We start from the raw sequence: 19,667 nt of genomic DNA, 5'->3' as shown, positions 1-19,667 counted from the left end.
TTAAGCCTGCAACAATGTTCTTTCCAACAGATTGCTGATTTTTAACCACCGAAACCTCAGTGCAGTCTACTGTGTGTTTGTGCTTGTTTTAAAGAGCAATTAAGTATGGAAAGGCGTCATATTTAGCACAGTTTTCTTAATTGGGAATATGGAGGAGCATAAAGGAAGCAGAGGGCAAACTGAAGTAGCCATTTGATGAACTGCGTGCTACTGGCCGCACACTAAAATGGCACTCTGAAAATCATGGTTCATGCCAGTGAATCGCTCTGTTCGAGCCAATCAGTCGACACATCCACAAAAAATAAAGGAAATTAATATAAGAAGAAGAGGAAAAAAAGAAAAGAAGGAATTCTGTGGAAAGTTAAAACTTTATTTGACATCACATTGTTGAAAATAGAGACAACTGCTGTTGCAGATGAAATGCATGGCTTCCTATGTTCCCAGTGTGACAGCCTTCATAAACTGACTATGACTGAATCACTGTGGTGCTATTTAAATAATGGCTGCAGACTATCCACTTGAATACAAAGCGACAACCTGAAGGAGCAATAACTTTCTGACCACAGTCACCCACCACCAGTTTCCCTTCCAGGTGGCAGACAGTGAGTCTGGGAGTGTCATGTAGGCTCCGTCCGGCCTCCACTCCCATTCCTTCCCTCTAGCTCCAGGCCGGTCTGGGACAAGCCAGAGATCAATAGCTTGCGTTTGCCTATAGCAGCCCCATTTCTCAGCCGGGACACTGATGTTAACTATCAATAGCAATAAGGGCCTGTCTGAGACACAGTTAACTGCTGGCCGACCAGCGCAGCTGTCTGGCGGCAGTTGATAAACATCTTGTGCCCAGAGTTGCTGCGAATAAACCACTTGATATGTTTCAACTTTGCGGGTATATTTACTGTAAGAACGTGTGTGTTTTTTTCTTTTACTTGGCGTGTCTGCTCGCTCGGTGGTTACCTGCACGCTGCTTTGTTGTGTGGTTAACCTTCTCGCCTGGCTTGCTTTGTGGCTGTGACACAGACATCACATGTGTATACCCTGTACGTTCTGTGTTTACGAGCGCGTGAAGTAATGTAGGGATAATTCAATGTGTAATTTTTAGTTTTCCTTCCAGGTTCCTAAAAATACATAAACACTCAGCTTTCGGAGGGTGATGTAATTTCTTCAAGATGTTTGGAGTGTTTGGTTCCTCTGTAACCTCCAGTCTTAGTGATGTGTGTCAGTGTAATCCGGCTCCATTCTGTGAAACATCTAACGATCTAAGCATCTCTCTTCATCCAAATATCATTTGTCAATGTCATATGAAAGCAGAATGTGTTTTTCAAGAACGCGAAGGAGCCAAAATAGGAGTCTTGGTGGTCGTCCAGTGCCATGGTGTTTCTCGTTAATGCAACTCAAGCGAGCATCTTTAATCAGATACAATCAAGTGAATTTGTGTCATAACAATTGGAGGATTTAATGATTGCATCTCTGTGAATGTGAATCTCTTCAAAAAAAAAAAAAAAAATGTTGGGTGCTGGGTAATGAGAAACAGGCATCAAGTCTTGTTAATGCAACCTACAGCATTAAAATTGTGGATATATTTACATTAGAATTGTGTGTATAAGCACGTTTTGAGTTCATTTTATATTTTACCATTTCAAATTGCTGACAAATATTTATCAAAAAATATATAAATAACTGTCTGGTTTAATTGATTTTTAGTTATGTGTAGGTATATTATGATTTTTTTTTGTGTTCCATACTTTCACATGGCTGATTAAGACCATCATTATTATTATTCAATTGCTTCACCCTCTGGTATACAACAGACCACAGCAAGCTAGAATATGTGTATATGTTTTATTATAGTTTTTATTATCATTATCGTCAATTAATTAATCATATTTACTTTTTTTTTTTTTTTTTTTTTTAGAAAAGATATACCAGTGTTTGCAAACTGTGAAACAGAATGTGGATGTGGATTCCTTTTTGAGTGCACACCGTCTGTGGTATCTGGTTTCCTGTTACACCAGTCAGGACAGGACACTGCTGGCTGCCTTGCCTCTCTCACTAACAACTGGGAGGACGAGACTCTTAGTCAGGGATCCTTTGGCACACATCTCTTAACACTTGTACACTTGTACCTGGCCAGCTACAGCTGATACACACATACACACACACGCATGCACAGTCACGCAGAATGTGCTCTGTGTGTGTGCCACAGATGACTGTATCAGTGGCACATGCAAACTTACATTCACACACACAGTGCAGACACAGTATGTGTGATGGATCAGTAACCTCTAGCACCTCCGTGACACCCTTGAATGTTTGCTTGTTTTCCCTCAAACAAGACGGGATTGAAAGGGGGTGTCTGTAACTGCAGCTGAGATAATGTAAAAACAAACACAGCCCATTGATATCGGGTGATGCTGCAGGAAGTTGTCAGGGGCCACAATGGGGGGAGACAATCTGTGGGACAAGTGGTGGCAGGGCTGCTGGAGGACAATAGAAAGGGTTTGATCTCTTAATTAATGGAGGCTATTCTCTGCTGCTGCAGGTACTGAATTTTAATGCAGGCCATTTTTCAATGGGATTTCTTTAGTGGCAAAACAGAGCTCTAAATGCTGCATTCTGATCATCTGGAGGACAAAGTAATTTCTGTTCATACTAAAAATATTGATAGTTTCTGTTAAGATTGATATCTTGCTTTTTAAATTTTAGTTCATTTGATCATTTATGGCAGCTCTATAAAATGACATATTGTGAATATGAAGACAAAAAGTCTGTCAGTGATACTCTGTAAGAAATTTCTAGATTTTAAACATAAGATTATTTTGCAGTTTTTGCAATTGGACACAAACAGAGCTGCACGGCACCATTAAGAGTCATACAGTGACAGTGTGACTCGATACAAGGAAAATGTGGGCCCATTTCTTTATTTCTTTGAGCATGAGGGCAGCTTACAACAATCCCTTTAATCAAGCTCCTAATCCTTTTGCAAGACGTCAGCATGCCATGAATAAGGCCATGCACTTCTTGATATTTGTGTTGGGAACATGGAGGTCAAAGGCTTCAGCATTTACTGTTAATCACAAATAAGGCTCAAGTGTAGCAAGAAGGTGCTTTTAGTCTGCCATAAAAAAAATATTTTATATTTATTTAGGAAATGGGATGTAATTAAGTTACTGTAGCCTGTTTGAGTTCACATTTTTGGTGTTTTATTTTTATTTTTATTCATTTATTTATTTAATGTTAGGCCTCTTAATTCTGTAGCCATAACTCTGAGGTTTACAAAGAGCCTTAAATATTATCTTTAACTGATGGCATGTAAATCAAATAATTATGGAGTATAATAATGACACTGGTACCAACAGTCTTGTGAATTGGTGAATTAGTCCTCCTATTACTCCTCCACCCTGGAGTCTTAAGACTCTGCATCCTTATGAACCCTAAAAACCTATAAGTTTTGCCCGTTCTCTCGTCTTGCTGCCACTCGGGCTCACATTATCTCACACACACACACACACACGCACACACAGAGAGAGAGAGAGAGAGAGAGAGAGAGGGAGGGAGGGAGAGAAACAAACACACACACACACACACACGTGCAGCTGACCTAGATGGAGGCCTGATCCAGCTAGTTGTAATTCTTTAGGCATCGCGTCGATCAGGGAGCAGGACCGTGAATAGAAACCCACCACGTGTTGAATCCGGTGTCACACAGAAAACGGGGCGTTCTACTGAGAAATACACCGAGCTCGAGTTTCCCCGCTCTAACCATCACATTATGTGGTCAAACGCGCAGTTTCCGTTTTTCTGTGCTAAATGAAGAATCATGGGATGTCAGTGACAACAGTGAGTGATGGCACCTGGGCCGGACCTTGTGTGATATGCTGCGCACAGCAATGATTGCGCGTAACAGACAGATGCGCGCAATTTATGCCCCAAAGGCTTCTGTCACCTTCCTCTGATGAGCCTCAGAAAGAAAAAGACACTCTTTTTCATACTTCCAAAATGCAACCTTTAACATACTGGATGTAGCCCAAATAGGTGAATATTTAATTAAACAATATTATTTAATTTATGAAATAACCAAACATTTTTAGTTCAGATGAAAATAAACATTATTATTATATATCCTGTTCTTTATTTTGTTTGCATGATGCACACTATTATTTAAATCTAAAAGATCTGGGTGAGAATCCTTCTCTTCCCGCTTTTAAACCACAAAGCTGACCAAATTATCAATATATTCTGTTAGATATTATAAAATAATATTTTATTATCAATATGTAGTCCAGCTAAATACACGAGAATGACTGTAAAAAAAATCTTTTCAGTCAAACTTAAAAACTTTTTCAGGCGCTGGCTCTGAGTTATGGCTGTTGGGTCTCCAAACTGTGTCCGTCTGTGTCATTCAGCCCATGATTGTTAACACTGTATCCTCACCGTCCCGAGTGAATCCCATTTAAAATGTCTCCCGCTCGGCTGGGCTGCAAATCACCCTGTTTACAATCTCACACCAACACTCACATCAATTAACTGGCCATTGATTTTCCCGCCCGGGACATTACAATATTGCAGACCCCTTTTTCCTCTCCCAGCAGTTTCAAGTTTGGTGCACATAATTGCATGGGCTTTTTAACGGCACACACACACATATACACGTTTTCCCCCATTAATGATCATTTGCTGTTAGATTTTGTTAGTCCCAGCTCACATTTCGATGCGGTTACACTGTCAGATTTTAGGACAGTTCAGACAAATACCAAATACTGCAAATATAAATGTAAAATTTCTCTCTCTCTCTCTCTCTCTCTCTCTCTCTCTATATATATATATATATATATATATATATATATATATATATATATATATATATATACATATAGATATTCTTAAATCGTTTTGGCAAAACGCATTGATAAAGCAGACTACACAGAGCCATCAGAAGTATTTGATTTTCCCCCTGCTCTTTCCTTTTTTTTCATGAATAAGTAAATAGTAAGGCTAGTCGAAACTAAAAGATAGCTGACACAAGAGAGGACCAGATCCATCTAGCCTGCAGCTGCTCTTTAAATATTCAGTGAAAAATAATGGCATCCGAGGCATCACCTATAGTAACATTATTATCTTCATTTCTCAAAATCAACCCGACTGAGAGCTTCGTTTATCTTTTTCACCTAATAAATCTACTCGACTCACAGGAGGCTCCTGTGGGACATATTGCCCTCTTAAAACATCCCCATTGAAGGCGCACTCCTGTTAGTGCATTATTTAGGTAGATAATAATAATAACAACAACAATAATATGATTATTAATAATAATAAATATAATAATAATAATAATTTGTAGTGTGTGAGTGGTTCATAATTTGTTTACAGGGTTGATTAAGACATTGTTTTCTGGGCTTTGCAGTTACCAGCAGCATTATATTGATCAGTTATCACCGCCTTTAAAAGCATTTGTAGAAATTAAAAGGCATCAAACGACCAACTTCTGATAAGGATCTAATGCAGTAATTCATACCGGTTTTACTATACAAACAACCCACTGGATGGCGACGATATAAAGACAAGTTTTTTTTCTGAGAGTTAAATGGATGGTGTGAAATGTATTTGAGTCCAAATGATGGGAGTGTGAGGCAGACATTCGCTGAAAAAAAAAAGAATAAATGTTTAAGGAAGAAATTAAAAGCTTTATTTATCCCTATTCAGATGAACAGACTTCTCTCCGCTGTCTTTACCACTGATCATCCTGGTGCGCACAAAGCGTTTGGATCTGCTGTGAGTAATCAGAGAGAGAGAGAGAAAGAGAGGGAGAGAGAGGGGAGGGGGAGAGGGAGAGGGAGGGAGGAGGTGGAGGTGAATGGCAGCATGACTGAATAGCCCGGTGACCAATCAGATCCTCGATGGGCCGGGCTCCACATTTGTCCCACTGCTGCACGGGCCCTCAAAGTTTGTTTATTCGCGGAATGCAGTGTGTGATGAAAACGTGTTAGTAAGTAACCCCCCTTTCTACTAATAATAATCAAATGAAACTGATTGGGACGTCGGATCACACCGTGGACTTTTGGGAACGCGTACCGGTGCCATTTACGCACGGAACATGCTCACGCGACGCTGAGTCTCAGCGCACCGAGAGCCTCGCTTGAAACTCTTCTTCAGAGAGTAGGTGTCGGTGTACAACACAACAAGAGCTGAATTACAACGATCTTAATGCAGAAGCGGAGGACGGACTACCGAGCTGCAGAGAGAAGAAAGTTGGTTGGAGATCGCGGAGGTTTGAATTGCGAGCGTCCAGTCAGTCCACATCTACGGGAGGAAAAAAAAGAGAAAAGAAAAGAAAAACTGTGATCGCTGCTTGATTAATGTGAGAGATTGAAAGATACTGTCGTAGATGCTGTCGAGATGCTGACATTCCCCCGTAGTAGTCAAGATAAGCTTTGACTTGGCTAACAGAAGGGGTTAAAAAGTATCTAAAGGGAGTTTGGAAAACCCAGCCTTTCTTCCCCATACGGATCAACTCATTGGGTGGGAGCTGAGAGAGAGACAAGAGTCCCCAGCAAATCAGGAGCTAATTGATTAAAGAGACTTCATTTGAATAGGAGGGGGGCTGGCGAGGTGCCAATCGCCTTTCAAAGAAGCCCCCCGTATGATTAATCGCAGAGCATTATTGATAATCATAACGGGGCACATGCGCGGTGGATGGGCTCGATTTACGTAATTTTTGAGAAGGTTTTGTAGTCATTTTTTTATTCTTTGCTCGCTGATGTGCCAGCCAGCATGTCGCGGAGGAAACAAGCGAAGCCGCAACACTTCCAATCCGACCCTCATCTGCCTTTATCGGAACACAATGGTGAGTCCAAGTAGCCTATCGCTGCTTTTATCCAAGCACCATGAATTTCTAACACTTTTTAGGTGTTTTTTTTTTCACCGTGTCTGAGAACAAACCTGACATGTTAAAGTTAATACTTTGAATTGAGGCTTTATACTTTTAGTATTTGTTTCTTTCTTTGCAAATTCCATCGTCTGCGGGATGGAAGTCTGTGCCACTTTTCAGAAAACTTTACGTTCGGGTTATTCTTAAATTCGCTTTATTTCAGTTCAAAGGAGAATTTGAAGTTAATTTTATATTTTTTGACACACTCAAGACTCTATAATCGGTATTATACAAACTTAGGCCTGAATATAAAATATAATTTAGGTAAAGATAATAACCAAAGTACAGGGCGCGTTTCTCTTCAGGTTTACGCTGCGTGTGCGTATGTGTGTGTTAAAAGTTTCAAAACTTTGAAGTCTCCACTTAAGCTTTTAAATTGTGTTTTTAAACTAGCGGTGAAACTTTCTCTCCTGTAATGAGTAGCCGGCTCTGCTTTCGGTCCTCCCCGAGGCTGCTCTGTGTTCAGCGGTCGGTCTCGGTGCGTCGCTCCTGCCGGGACTCCCAACTTTTCCTGAGTCCCGGACACCGAAATGCCGTATCCGTGTGTTTCAGTCCTTCGCTAGAAAGTCGTACAATGTTTTCCCTCTTTTATTAAAAAAAAAATCAGTCCCAGTAAGTCATCGCCTGTTTACACTCTAGTGAGCTTTATTGCTTTAAGTTGGATAAAAGGAGGGCAAAGTGATCTGGAGAGCGCAAATGAACACACATCCTCTCCAGACCCTGAAAATCTCCCCTCAGTTTACTCGTCGTTTACACTTTTCTGTTAAACTTTGTTCAGAAAGCAGCACAGAGAAGTCAAGTCTTGCTCACTCAGAGACACACGCACATACACACACGCACATACACACACACACACACACACACGCACCGTTTGTTTCATTACAAAATAATGTGTAGCTTTCTCAACTAAAGTCAACGCAGATGAAACAGTCTTGATCATTTATACTTTAACGCCTTTAGAGAAGCTTACGCATAAAGATGGCCTGTGTCCTGCTGTGAAAAAATATTACAATGAGAATTTTTAGTTGGTAAAGTGAACTGTAGCCTGCTCTCTTTTACCGGTGCTGTGGTGCCTTAAATGTGAAATCAGTTTATACAAAGTGCCATTCAGAGCTGGAAATCCAGGACTCTGCACTGGAGCTCTTACAAAGGCCAGGAAAGGCCAGTGAAGTTGTGATTGTAAATTGTTACGTCTTTTTTGAATGGAGAAAAAAAAACTCAAAAAAAATCTTCAAACAAAACTACGGTACGATAAGACTGTAAGGATAAGATTAATCACGCTTGAATTTCGTAACAGGACATTGCGCTGTAACGTGTATTTTTGTTGACCGACTTTTCTATCCAGGACAAACAACCAAGTAATATACTAGTTTAAATTTCCTTTAATTTAAATAAATATCCTTTAACTGAATGGAGGCTTCTCTGTGGTCTGTCATGCACTGTGATCGAAATTTGTTGCACAACATTTATACTGTCGTTATTTTCATTTGACAGAATATTTACACACACGCACAAAATAATAATAAGACATGACATAAATTAAAAATTCAGATAAAATTTGAGCGTGTTTTTGGCATTGACTAGACCTGTTGGATGAGGCCTGTAAATGTAATATATGCGATGTAAATGTTCGTAAAGCCACTCTGTGTTGAGTGCTGCTTGAAAATCATGTGCAGGTCATTTTGAAATAAACACTTGTTTCTGTCAGGAGAAAGCCATGCATAGAAAGGTATTTCGGCCCGTTTCACGTGATTTTTAGGAACTTGATGATTAATGCAAAACCTAGTTAATTCCTGAGTGTTGTTTTTTTGCATTTTCCTCTAAATCCAATAAACTTAATGAAGAGTTACTTTTGTCACCAACCCTACCAGACTGCAAAATTATCAATTATGTCCAAAACTATGCCACATGTTAAAATTGTTGCAAGTTTCTTGTGTGTGTAATAACAACGGTAGGGACATGTTGTCCTTCAGGTTTTGGGGTGTTTAGCTGAGACAGGGCTCATACTCAATGTGCTGTTTGGCTTCTGGAGAGTCGTGGTAACCGTGTGTGAAAACAGAAAGTCATTGTATTTGTAGGTGATTATCAGTGATGCTGAGGGCCGTGGTTACTGGGAGGTCGGAGTGAGGGCCACAGAGGGTGGGATGTTGAGCTGTTTTAACCTTTGCCAGTGTCCCTCTATGTGGAGGTGAGGAGAGTTCAGGGCCCAGTGTGTTCCTCTCCACCTTGCCATTGACCCTGCTGATCGGAGCAGCGGGCGCCCAGCAAGGCCTCAGCTTTTTATTTAAGCGTGTGTGTGTGTGCGTGAGGCCTTATCAATGTTGTGGCCGTCCCCTTTCACCCTATCAGAGTGGCCCCCCCAGAGGGGAGATTGGCAGGGCAGCCCCCTTTGCACTGTTTTTCCCTGCGAACTCAGAGTTCAGTTGCTTGTCATTATGCCAGTGTTTATGTGGTGTGAGTCAAGGTGTAGCCTGAAGGACTTGCTTTGCCTTTTTCCCTCCCCTTAAGCTTTAAGCATGTCACCGGGGCAGAGCTTCTGAGATTTGAGTCTTGTTCTGGACCACGGCAGCTTTAGTGGAACCCCATCTAGTGTTCAGTGGGATGAGTCCTGAGGGCTGGAGACGATGTGAGCAGATATCCTCCTGAAGTTACAAGTGTCAAGAGGCTCACAGAGGGGCCCCCCCTCGCGAAAAAATAATGTAGGATCTCTCAAAGCTCTCCGTCAACTTTTTTGACTAATCCTCGCTTTCTTGTCTCTTATATTCAAACTTTGGTCAGTCTCTTCGAGGCTCTGTCCTCTGCTCTTTGTCTCTCCTGAAGCCCTTTAGCCCTGCGCACTGCTTACACTGTGCTTTTGACAGAGACTCTATGGAAGTTTTACAGACTCCATCTTCATACCAGCTTGACTTTATCTTAATTTTAATTCAGAGTTAATCCTTGCTATTTTGGGAATTAAGCCTAATGCTAGCATCTGCGCTGTTTGCTATACTAGTCTTATGTGGACAGTGGATTTGCAGGCATGCATTGATTTAATTTTGATCTTTTTTCTTTTTGTGGTCAAGTAAACAAAACATAGCGTTGCACAGTTTAAAGTGCAAATCTGCAGCTGCGTAAACATTTAAGTTATAGCTGAAGTATTTTTCTCAGACATTCTTGTATTTTGCAGCCGTAAGAGCATTATGGTTACTTTCTTCTCTCACATTTCAAACTTAGGGTAGAGTTGGTGAAGAGGAGACTGTGCACTCCTGCACTGCTGATATAGAAATGCACAAAATATTTTGGGAATAAATGTGATCTGTTTTCTCTTTCATGTAATTATATATTCTCGTGGTAGTTTTAATTTTGTAATTTCTTTTCACTTGCATGTTAAAAATAGAATTAAATCATATGATTTGTAGGGGTTTTTTAAAACGCGCGCTAAATAAAATATTGTCAGTTTTGTTTAGAAATTCTTGAAATTAAAGAAACACACTCAGGCCCTGGAGTGTATGCATGTGCATGAATCAAACGGTGAATTATTTTAATTTCAGCGTTGTTTATGTTTCTGAAATAGCATATGCATTGCATGTAGCATATTTTTTTTCTAAGGCTCTGCATAGACATGAGCATGCCAACACACATATACGCACGCATACTCGTATATTATTAATTTATTAATTCATCTTTCAGGAGTTTGTTTAACAAAAGTTTTTCTTTTTTTTTATACGGCTCCTGTTTTCACCCCACTCAGTGTCATATGGATTTTCTTCACACTAATTTGTGTACAGTCAGCCTTGAGAAAAGAGAAAAGGTGTTTATTTAATCCTCACATTTCTCACACTATGAATCAAACACATTTTTGTGGTGGGTGGGTGGAAGGGGGGGATTTAACATTGAAAGTTATCATTAAAGTTGAGTCTTCCCTGTTTGCATGGTTTGGTGGTGTGAGGGCTAGGGTTTACTGTCATGGCAACTTTGCGTTATCTGATGTCTCTGAGTAGAGAAACATTGAGGGAGATAATCCCTGAATTAAACAGGATCTGCTTTGAGTCGACTGAGATGAGCAGGGCCAGGCTGTGCCGACGATCCCCGCCGCTCCCATGCTGCGCGAACAATGGGAAGGCATCCTGTCTCTCTGTGGGGCAGGGCTGCACTTCTCTGGGTTTCATTTGCAAATGAATTCTTGGCCCTGATGAAAGTGTTGAGGGGCCAGAGCCACAATGAAAGGGATTCATAGAGAAATGCAATTTGTAAATCAACTTGTATGTTAAACAGCGAGATTTTAGTGTGACAAAGAGGGAAAAGAATAAGGAAAGTCTGGAGCACAGCAGTGGCTCTGGGGGCAGGGTGTCGTCTTGCCTTTTCACTCCCTGACTCGTCCTGTGTATTAAAATGGAAAATTCAAAAACCAGTTTCTGTGTGCATTTGAAAGGAGGTCATTACTTTTGAGTTTTCATCTCGGTGACACCAGAAGTTGCTGCGTCTGTACTGCATGTTCTGTGAGCTGGTATGTCCGGTTTATCGGTTTTGTGACATTTGTGATGCATGCATTCTGATGTACTGCCCTACTTTTTTTTTTTTTTAAGTTTTGATCAAGTTATTTAAAAAAATGTTTTTACATTGATTTTTCTAGAGAAGAATTTACAGATGAATGCCTTTTCTGTAGTTGATAAGCTTTTGGGGTCAAAGTTTATTCACAAAATTCTGTGTTTGTTTTTTTTTTCTTTTCATTCGTTTCATTGCATGGCTGATATTTTAACAAATAATTTCATATCATAGCCATTAGATAGGTCACTATTTATTTTGTAATTTTTTTTTCTCTCTTGTTTTGCTTGTGTTCAGTTTGTGCACGTAAGAGCCTGGATGCCACAGGCTCTGTTGTTCATGTCTCACTGTGATTGCAGCCTGAGTGGATACAAATTAGTTTAGTGACATAGATAACCTGTCCAAGATGCCCATAGTTGGCTGAAAATGAGCAAAGTTGACAGCAAATTGAAAGTCTAATAAGTCCTTCAAATGCTTGATTTGCGCCGAGTGGACAAGTAGACTTTGAAGGGCATGGAATATAGGAAATCAATGCCTTTCTATGAAATTTCATTAAGACCAATGTCCTCACTTCACTCTATTCTATATTTTGATGGATTATCTGGAGAAAATGATTACCTTTGGTTGCACTGATGAAACCCAGATGTACATCTTCAAAGATCACTTTTAAGCAATATTTGAGTAGCTCCCATTGATTTTGTATCCCCTCTTATCGTGTTTAAGAGGCCACTGCATTGAATAAGGCTTTTTCACATTTCTTTTGGCTTATTGTTGTCTTTCGATCGCTGTTTTTGTGAACACATCAAGGGGATAAGTGTAAAACTGATTAACTTAAGATTAACAACAATGGAATTTGAGGAGATAAAGCTGCTTCTTCAGCTGCAAAACATTTCTAATCACTAATCCTCTGTTTCCTCTTTTTCAGGGGACGCAGAACTTTGCTCAGAGGACCCCCCCTGCAAGGAGTCAGACGCCCATGTCTGTAGCAGATGTTGTGCTGAATTCTTTGAACTATCAGATCTTGAGGAGCACCAGAAGAATTGCACTAAGAATCAGTTAGTTCTGATAGTGAATGAAAATCCTGCCTCCCCCGCCGGAACTTTCTCGCCCGGGTCTCCTCCCCATAATCCCGATGACCAGATGAATGACACAGCTAATAACACTGATCAAACAGAGTGCAGTGACCTTCTGGAGCGTAACACTCTTGAAAAAGACGAATCCATGGACGTGGACGTTTCCGGGATGAGCAGTGGTCATGAAGAGGAAGGCAGTCATACAGAGAGCGGGAGCCCCATCAACACAGTCAGCAGCCATGGTGGCAGGGGCTCCACTGGTCCTGCAGTAGGTACTTCAGCTATCTCCGCCCCTCTACCTCAGCTCAGTAACCTGACTGAACTGGGAAACTTCTCCATGATCAACAGCAATGTCATAATTGAAAATCTTCAGAGCACCAAAGTGGCTGTGGCCCAGTTCTCCCAAGAGACCCGTTCCACTGGGGGCCCCAGGGTGGCAGTGCCAGCCCTGATGGAGCAACTCCTAGCCCTGCAACAGCAACAGATACACCAGCTGCAGCTTATCGAGCAGATTCGCCATCAGATACTGCTGCTGGCCTCCCAGTCCCCAGAAATGCAGGTGCCCCCAACTTCTGCTCCAGGCACAATGGGACCAGCTGCCAGCCCACTGACCACACTCAGCTCACATCTCTCCCAACAGCTGGCTGCAGCCGCAGGCCTAGCGCAGAACCTGGCTAGTCAGTCAGCCAGTATTAGCAGCCTAAAGCAGCTGGCTGCAGCGGCACAGCTACCTCAGTCCAACCCAAGCACCAGTGAGACATCTCAGAGCATTAGCACACTGGGGCCGTCGACAGTCAATGCCCAGTCATCTGACAAGAGGCCGAGTCATATGAGTAGCCTCGACTCGCAGCTCAGCAACTCCTCTCTAGCTAAGTCATCCACGCCAGCATTTGGAATAGGTAGCTTGTTAAGCTCTGCAGTGAATCCCCTTCTACCTCAGCCCCCACCTGGAAACCCCATGTTCTCCAGCTCTCTGCCGAGTGTTGGCACCACCGTAGAGGACCTCAACTCTTTAGCAGCTTTGGCTCAGCAGAGGAAAGGCAAGCCGCCAAATGTCACTTCATTTGAACACAAGAGCAGCTCTGATGATGCTTTCTTCAAGCATAAGTGCAGGTTTTGTGGCAAGGTGTTTGGGAGTGACAGTGCCTTGCAAATCCACCTGCGCTCCCACACTGGTGAGAGACCATACAAGTGTAATATCTGCGGCAACCGCTTCTCCACCCGTGGTAACCTGAAGGTACATTTCCAGCGTCATAAAGAAAAATACCCACACATCCAGATGAACCCCTACCCTGTTCCTGAGCATTTAGACAACATACCAACAAGCACCGGCATTCCATACGGCATGTCTATGCCCCCTGAAAAACCTGTAACCAGCTGGTTGGACAGCAAACCAGTTTTGCCCACTCTGACTTCCTCAGTTGGCATGCTGCTGCCACCAACCATGCCGAGCCTGCCACATTTCATCAAAAAGGAAGATCATTCAATAGCCATAACTAGCCCTTCTGTTACTGCAAAGAGTGACTCAGGTGCTGCTGAGCCTTCAGCTAAAAGTAATGATGGAGTGTCTGAAGAGGGTGAAGGTGCAACTCTGCCTACCTCAAATGGGAAAACTGAAGAAGGCAGCCACTCCTCAGGCTTCATGACAAATGTGAGCTCTGCTTCAGAGAGCACAGCTGAGTACACAACATCTAACAGCCCGCCCATGATGACCAACCCACTCATGCCACTTATGTCTGATCAGTTCAAGGCTAAGTTCCCCTTTGGGGGCATTCTGGAGCCTCTCCAGGGGTCAGAGACCTCCAAGCTTCAGCAGCTTGTGGAGAACATTGACAGGAAGGTGACAGACCCAAATGAATGTGTCATCTGTCACCGGGTGCTGAGCTGCCAAAGTGCTCTGAAAATGCACTACCGCACTCACACTGGGGAAAGGCCCTTTAAGTGTAAAATCTGTGGCAGGGCATTTACCACCAAGGGGAATCTTAAGACCCACTACAGCGTCCACAGGGCCATGCCTCCTCTTAGAGTCCAACACTCCTGCCCTATCTGCCAGAAGAAGTTCACAAATGCTGTGGTTCTACAGCAGCATATTCGCATGCACATGGGTGGGCAGATCCCCAACACCCCTCTGCCAGAGAGCTACCCAGAGTCCATGGCCTCTGACACCGGCTCATTTGAGGAGAGAAACTTCGATGACCTGGACAACTTCTCTGACGACAACATTGAAGGAATGGAGGAGGGCCCAGATAGCAGTGTGCCAGACACACCCAGGTCTGCTGATGCCTCCCATGACAGTCTGTGTAACTCCCCAGCTCCCCCTGAGACAGTTAGCCAGGAGGGGCAAGAAAAAAATGGCCAAGAGAATGCTCAGAATAATGAAACAGAAGAGCTACAAGCCAGCCAAGTGAAGGCAATGGCAAATGGCTTAGTTGAGGGGGATTGCCTCACCAATGACTCCTCGTCACTGGGAGGGGATGTTGAAAGCCAAAGCGCCGGCAGTCCAGCTGTGTCAGAATCTACCTCCTCCATGCAGGCGCCATCCCCCACTAGCATGCAGCCACAACCACGTAAATCCCCCAGCCTTGAAGAAAGGCACCAGAGGGCCTTATCCTTGGAGCACACCAGTGCAAGCCTCTTGCACTCTCACCCCTCCAACATCGGAGCACTGGACCTGACATCTGTCAATCCCTCGAAAGAGCAGATGGGCATGATATTCCCCTTCCGTGAGCGTAACACCATCAAGAACACATCCTGTGACATCTGTGGGAAGACCTTTGCTTGTCAGAGTGCCTTGGACATTCACTATCGAAGCCATACCAAAGAACGACCATTTATTTGCACGGCCTGTAACAGAGGTTTCTCCACCAAGGGCAACCTCAAGCAGCATATGCTAACCCATCAAATGAGAGACCTGCCGTCACAGCTCTTTGAGCCGTCAAACACCAGCCTGTCCTCCAGCCCAACCCCTTCCCTCCTCTCTGTAGGCTCTCTTAACAAACCTGAAGTCAATGGCTTCCTCCATGGCCTCCACCCAGACAAGGATATGCCCCCTGGCTTGGTCACATCATCTGCCTCCTCTTCACCAGTGCTTTCCGCTGCTCCACCACGCAGGACGCCCAAGCAACACTTCTGTAACACCTGTGGGAAGTGTTTCTCCTCCTCCAGTGCTCTACAGATCCACGAGAGAACTCACACAGGGGAGAAACCCTTCGCTTGCAGTATCTGTGGTCGGGCTTTCACCACCAAAGGAAACCTCAAGGTAAATGTCGAAACATCCAGAAAACCGTTGGTCTGCTAAAAGTTTGTGCGTGAGAATGTTTGTGAAAAATGAGTCTCAGAGCTGCTATTTAGTTTTATACGGTGTGTCAGTGCACTAGGCATCAAGAGGTGGTAATGTTGTATAATTAATTAAAGGAACAGCTCTGTGAGAAAAATTACCTTAGTGGAAAGGCTGAATCACACAACTAATATGATTATTGGACATAAATTCCAGAATGTGATTGGCTGGGAATGATTCACTGCACAGAATTAATTATCAGAGGCAATCACTGTGAGCGAGGTCAGTCTGTATTTTTCCATAACAGATTCTGTGAAAAATGTCACAGGCCTAAATCATTAGAAGGATCTGCTCAATGATCCACAGAAACTGGGGAAAAATATGTGGACTTAGAATAAAATTATGGCAATTATTTTTGAGCGGGTCGATACTTAATCCTAGGGAGGAATTTGGGATACCTGTTAATTTTTGATTTTTCAAGGTTGTAGTAAACCAAGCTCCGGCTGACACCGGTCATACACAGAGATGCCCGTGTGTAGCTAAAGTGTCTGCACTATAGTAAACACCAAAATGTTGCTGACCTTTTTGTAGTACTCCATAAAATACTGTCCATAAAATACCTTAAAATTGACTTATCTGAATGTATCTTTCAAGGATTATGAAAGAGACAAAAAAAAAAATCTTGTCTTTGTCATGGAATGGGTATCGGCAGAGGTGAAATGTCACATGCAATACTGGCCAGAGCAATGAAACTGGACAGTGCAATTTTACCCCGAGCCCTGTGGTCCCTTTGTGAGATGAGCAAATTAAGGTTTAGATTAAACTGCATGTATCAGTCTTGCCAAAAAGATGTTTACACCATGCCGGTACCTCTCACAGCATAGGCAACTAACTGGTCTGCTGCACCCAGGGTGTGAAGCTGTTTTAATTCCGAGTCAAGCATTATTATTATTTTTTCCATTGCATCACCTCATGTGCAGCTCTTGTGGCCAAGTTTGTAAACATCACTAATTTTCATCCCTCTCATTGCTCTGTCTCTCTCCTCCCTCCCTTTTATTCTTGCTCTCTCTCTCTCTCCCCCGCTCTCTCTCTGCGTAGGTTCACATGGGCACACACATGTGGAACAGCGCTCCTGCCAGACGAGGCCGCAGGCTCTCTGTGGATGGGCCAATGGCCTTCCTGGGTACCAACCCAGTCAAGTTTCCTGAGATCTTCCAGAAGGACATGGCGTCAAGGGCAAGCAACGGGGACCCGGCCAGTTTCTGGAACCAGTATGCTGCAGCCTTCTCCAATGGCCTTGCTATGAAGACAAATGAAATCTCTGTCATCCAGAATGGAGGCATCCCACCAATGTCAGGTGGTGTTGGAAATGGGGGTAGCTCCCCCATTGGTGGCCTGACAGGCAGCCTAGACAAGCTACACAGCATGGAGCCCAACGCTGCTCTTGCAGGTCTGGAGAAAATGGCAAACACAGAGAATGGGGCCCACTTCCGTTTCACGCGGTTCATGGAGGACAATAAAGAAATTGTCACCAGTTAGAGTGTATGTCCTGAGCCGCGCACAGACACATGAAGATGCCTAAAGGCATACTGTACACATATGTAGACACACACAGAAGAAGAGAAAGAAAGAGAACAAGACAGGGACAAAATCAACTGAACTGCTTTGCTCGCCATTGAATCTTTACGAACATGAGTGTGAAGACAAGTTGCTTTTTTGTACAATGTACATGTTATAGTTTTAAGGAGCTTATTTATTAGTGATTATAACCTTGCTTGAAACCAAGTGGAAGCATTAACAGTTAGGTTTTTGTTTGTTTTAAAGCCAGAATGGGTATGTATGGGTGCTTAAAAAATGTGCTTTTGAAACTTAGAATATATGGGTAGATAACCTTACCTTGGCATTAAGTTATTTTCTGTCTGTAGTAGCTATAACCGAACTGTCGATGTTCATGTGATGCATTAGCCCTGTAATAAGCAAACAGTTTTGCTGTAAATAATGTACACTGATCTTCTGTAGGTGGTCTAACATCTGTGTTCATGCCCCCCTCCCCTCATCAAAATGAAACAATGAAATTCAGGCAAGGGACTAAATGATGTGGTAGTTCCTTTCTTTCCAAATCTTATTTACCTTTATTTTATTTAAGGAAGACAAAACATTGAAGTTTGCTACATTTCAAGGGTTTCTTTAGTGTTAACTTGTTTTGTTCTTACTGTTTCTGTGTATTGTACCTTCTACTTTTTGTTTACTTCCATATTTTTTTTTCCCTCAATCTCTCTTTATTTTGTGGCTGGTATTTTGGTGTTGTTGAAAGCAAGACACTTACTAAAAGGGGAACATTCGGTCTGGCCTATTTCCTGGTTTTTGGAACCGAGACAGCCAATCAAATGAGCAGGATTCTCCTTTAGTTTCTCAGCTGGATTTCCACATTGCTGCTATTTCCCAGCATCCTCACAGACATCAAGTGCAAAGTTATGTGTTGAAGCTTCTGTAAATTCGTTCAGATGTGGAAATACAAACTCCCTCGTAAGAAAATGTACATATAGCTCACACAAGAGAAGTCCATCACGGCCAGGGGACAAAATGATGTGTTTTTATAAATATAAATATATATTGGGTTTGAAAACCTTTGGACTGTTACATGCACTTTCTTGGAAAGTTGGAAGATCTTTATGGGTCCAGTTTCTCTACACTTTAATACCTACTAACAACTAAGATACTGTAATTCTTTACTCTAATAATCAAATACATCAGTTTTCCAAAAGAAACATTGTGTGTCTGTGTTTTTATTCCCTCTTTTTTTTGTCATATCACTGAAAAGATACTGACAATTATTTTCATGCATCATGCTTTGACAGTTTAAAAAAAAGAGCAGAAATAAAAAAAAATAATAACATTTTACCTTTGAATTATTTGTGCTCAGGGCCGCTGTGCAGCCTGTGTAACTTCTCACAGTTTGTGTGCTCTGACTAACAGCAGAGGCAGGAAGGCAGCAGCCTGGGTGCAGGCACTGATGGTGGGAGCTTCCCCTGCTCTGTCAACTAAAATGATCGCTGTTTTAACCTCATAATTTCCGTAGCCGGTCCCGGAAATCGCCAATTAATCCCTAATCCTGTGAATCAGGTTGATTCCAGGCTTTTTTACGCGGAAAGGAAAAGGTTCCCTCTTTCCATTATTTATACACTTCCACCAGACTGAAAAAAAGTCTCAGCTCGGAAAACGTTATTTTTTCCGGACAAGATAATTAAACAGGCGCAGTTCAGTGGTGCCACTATTAAGGTGTAAGTGTTGCAATCGGCATTTTATGTTATTGTTTTGTTGTTGCTTTTTTTTTGGCTTTTTGAAAATACAGGTTTTATTAAGAAAGCGACGGTCTAATTAATTGCCACAAAGCCCCAAAAGAAGTTGTCAAAACGATCACACGTTTATCCGGATAAAGCCTTTGACGGCTTTGAAGGCATTTGCCCTGCATTTTTTATACAAACTGAAAATTTTCCCCTTTTGTATTTCAACAGCTGCATTTAATTTAACACATCGTTGCACATCCTGCAATACAGGATCTGTTAATTTCTGTCCAGCGTCCTCGGCGCTTTCCCCTCCTCTTCGCAAAGCCGAAATGCCCAATATTTACGTTTTATATTTCAAGACGTCGAAGCTAAATGATCCTTGCCCACAGTGCCTGTTTTCTTTTTAACAGTCACATCTGTTCCCCTGAGCTGTGTTTGCGCAGCACATCGGCTTCCTGAGAGATTCCTTCAAAGGACAGAAAGAAAAATAAAACTGCTCTAAAACTTTAACTCCCCATTACACAAAACCTCCGCGTTTATTATTATTATTATGACTATTATTAATAATGGTAATAATAATG

At 42.4% G+C, this 19,667-nt stretch overlaps 1 protein-coding gene across 3 annotated transcripts; it reads left to right on the top strand.

Annotated features, from left to right (window-relative positions):
- Nucleotides 1–5,972: 5,972 nt before the first annotated feature.
- On the top strand, nucleotides 5,973–18,539 carry sall1a (spalt-like transcription factor 1a). Of its 3 annotated transcripts, none has more exons than XM_041036613.1 (3): nucleotides 5,973–6,841; nucleotides 12,375–15,781; nucleotides 16,898–18,539. In XM_041036613.1, the coding sequence occupies exons 1-3, from the start codon at nucleotides 6,769–6,771 to the stop codon at nucleotides 17,336–17,338; spliced, it is 3,921 nt and encodes a 1,306-aa protein (XP_040892547.1). In that variant the 5' UTR covers nucleotides 5,973–6,768; the 3' UTR covers nucleotides 17,339–18,539. The 3 variants fall into 3 exon arrangements, with proteins under 3 accessions (XP_040892547.1, XP_040892563.1, XP_040892554.1); XM_041036629.1 differs by lacking the exon at nucleotides 5,973–6,841 and adding an exon at nucleotides 8,251–8,283; XM_041036620.1 differs by lacking the exon at nucleotides 5,973–6,841 and adding an exon at nucleotides 9,520–9,624.
- Nucleotides 18,540–19,667: the final 1,128 nt, after the last annotated feature.

The sequence above is a fragment of the Toxotes jaculatrix genome, chromosome 1 (assembly GCF_017976425.1).
Source record: "Toxotes jaculatrix isolate fToxJac2 chromosome 1, fToxJac2.pri, whole genome shotgun sequence".
In the NCBI taxonomy this organism is placed as follows: Eukaryota; Metazoa; Chordata; class Actinopteri; family Toxotidae; genus Toxotes; species Toxotes jaculatrix.
This window is presented reverse-complemented; position numbering and strand designations above follow the sequence as displayed.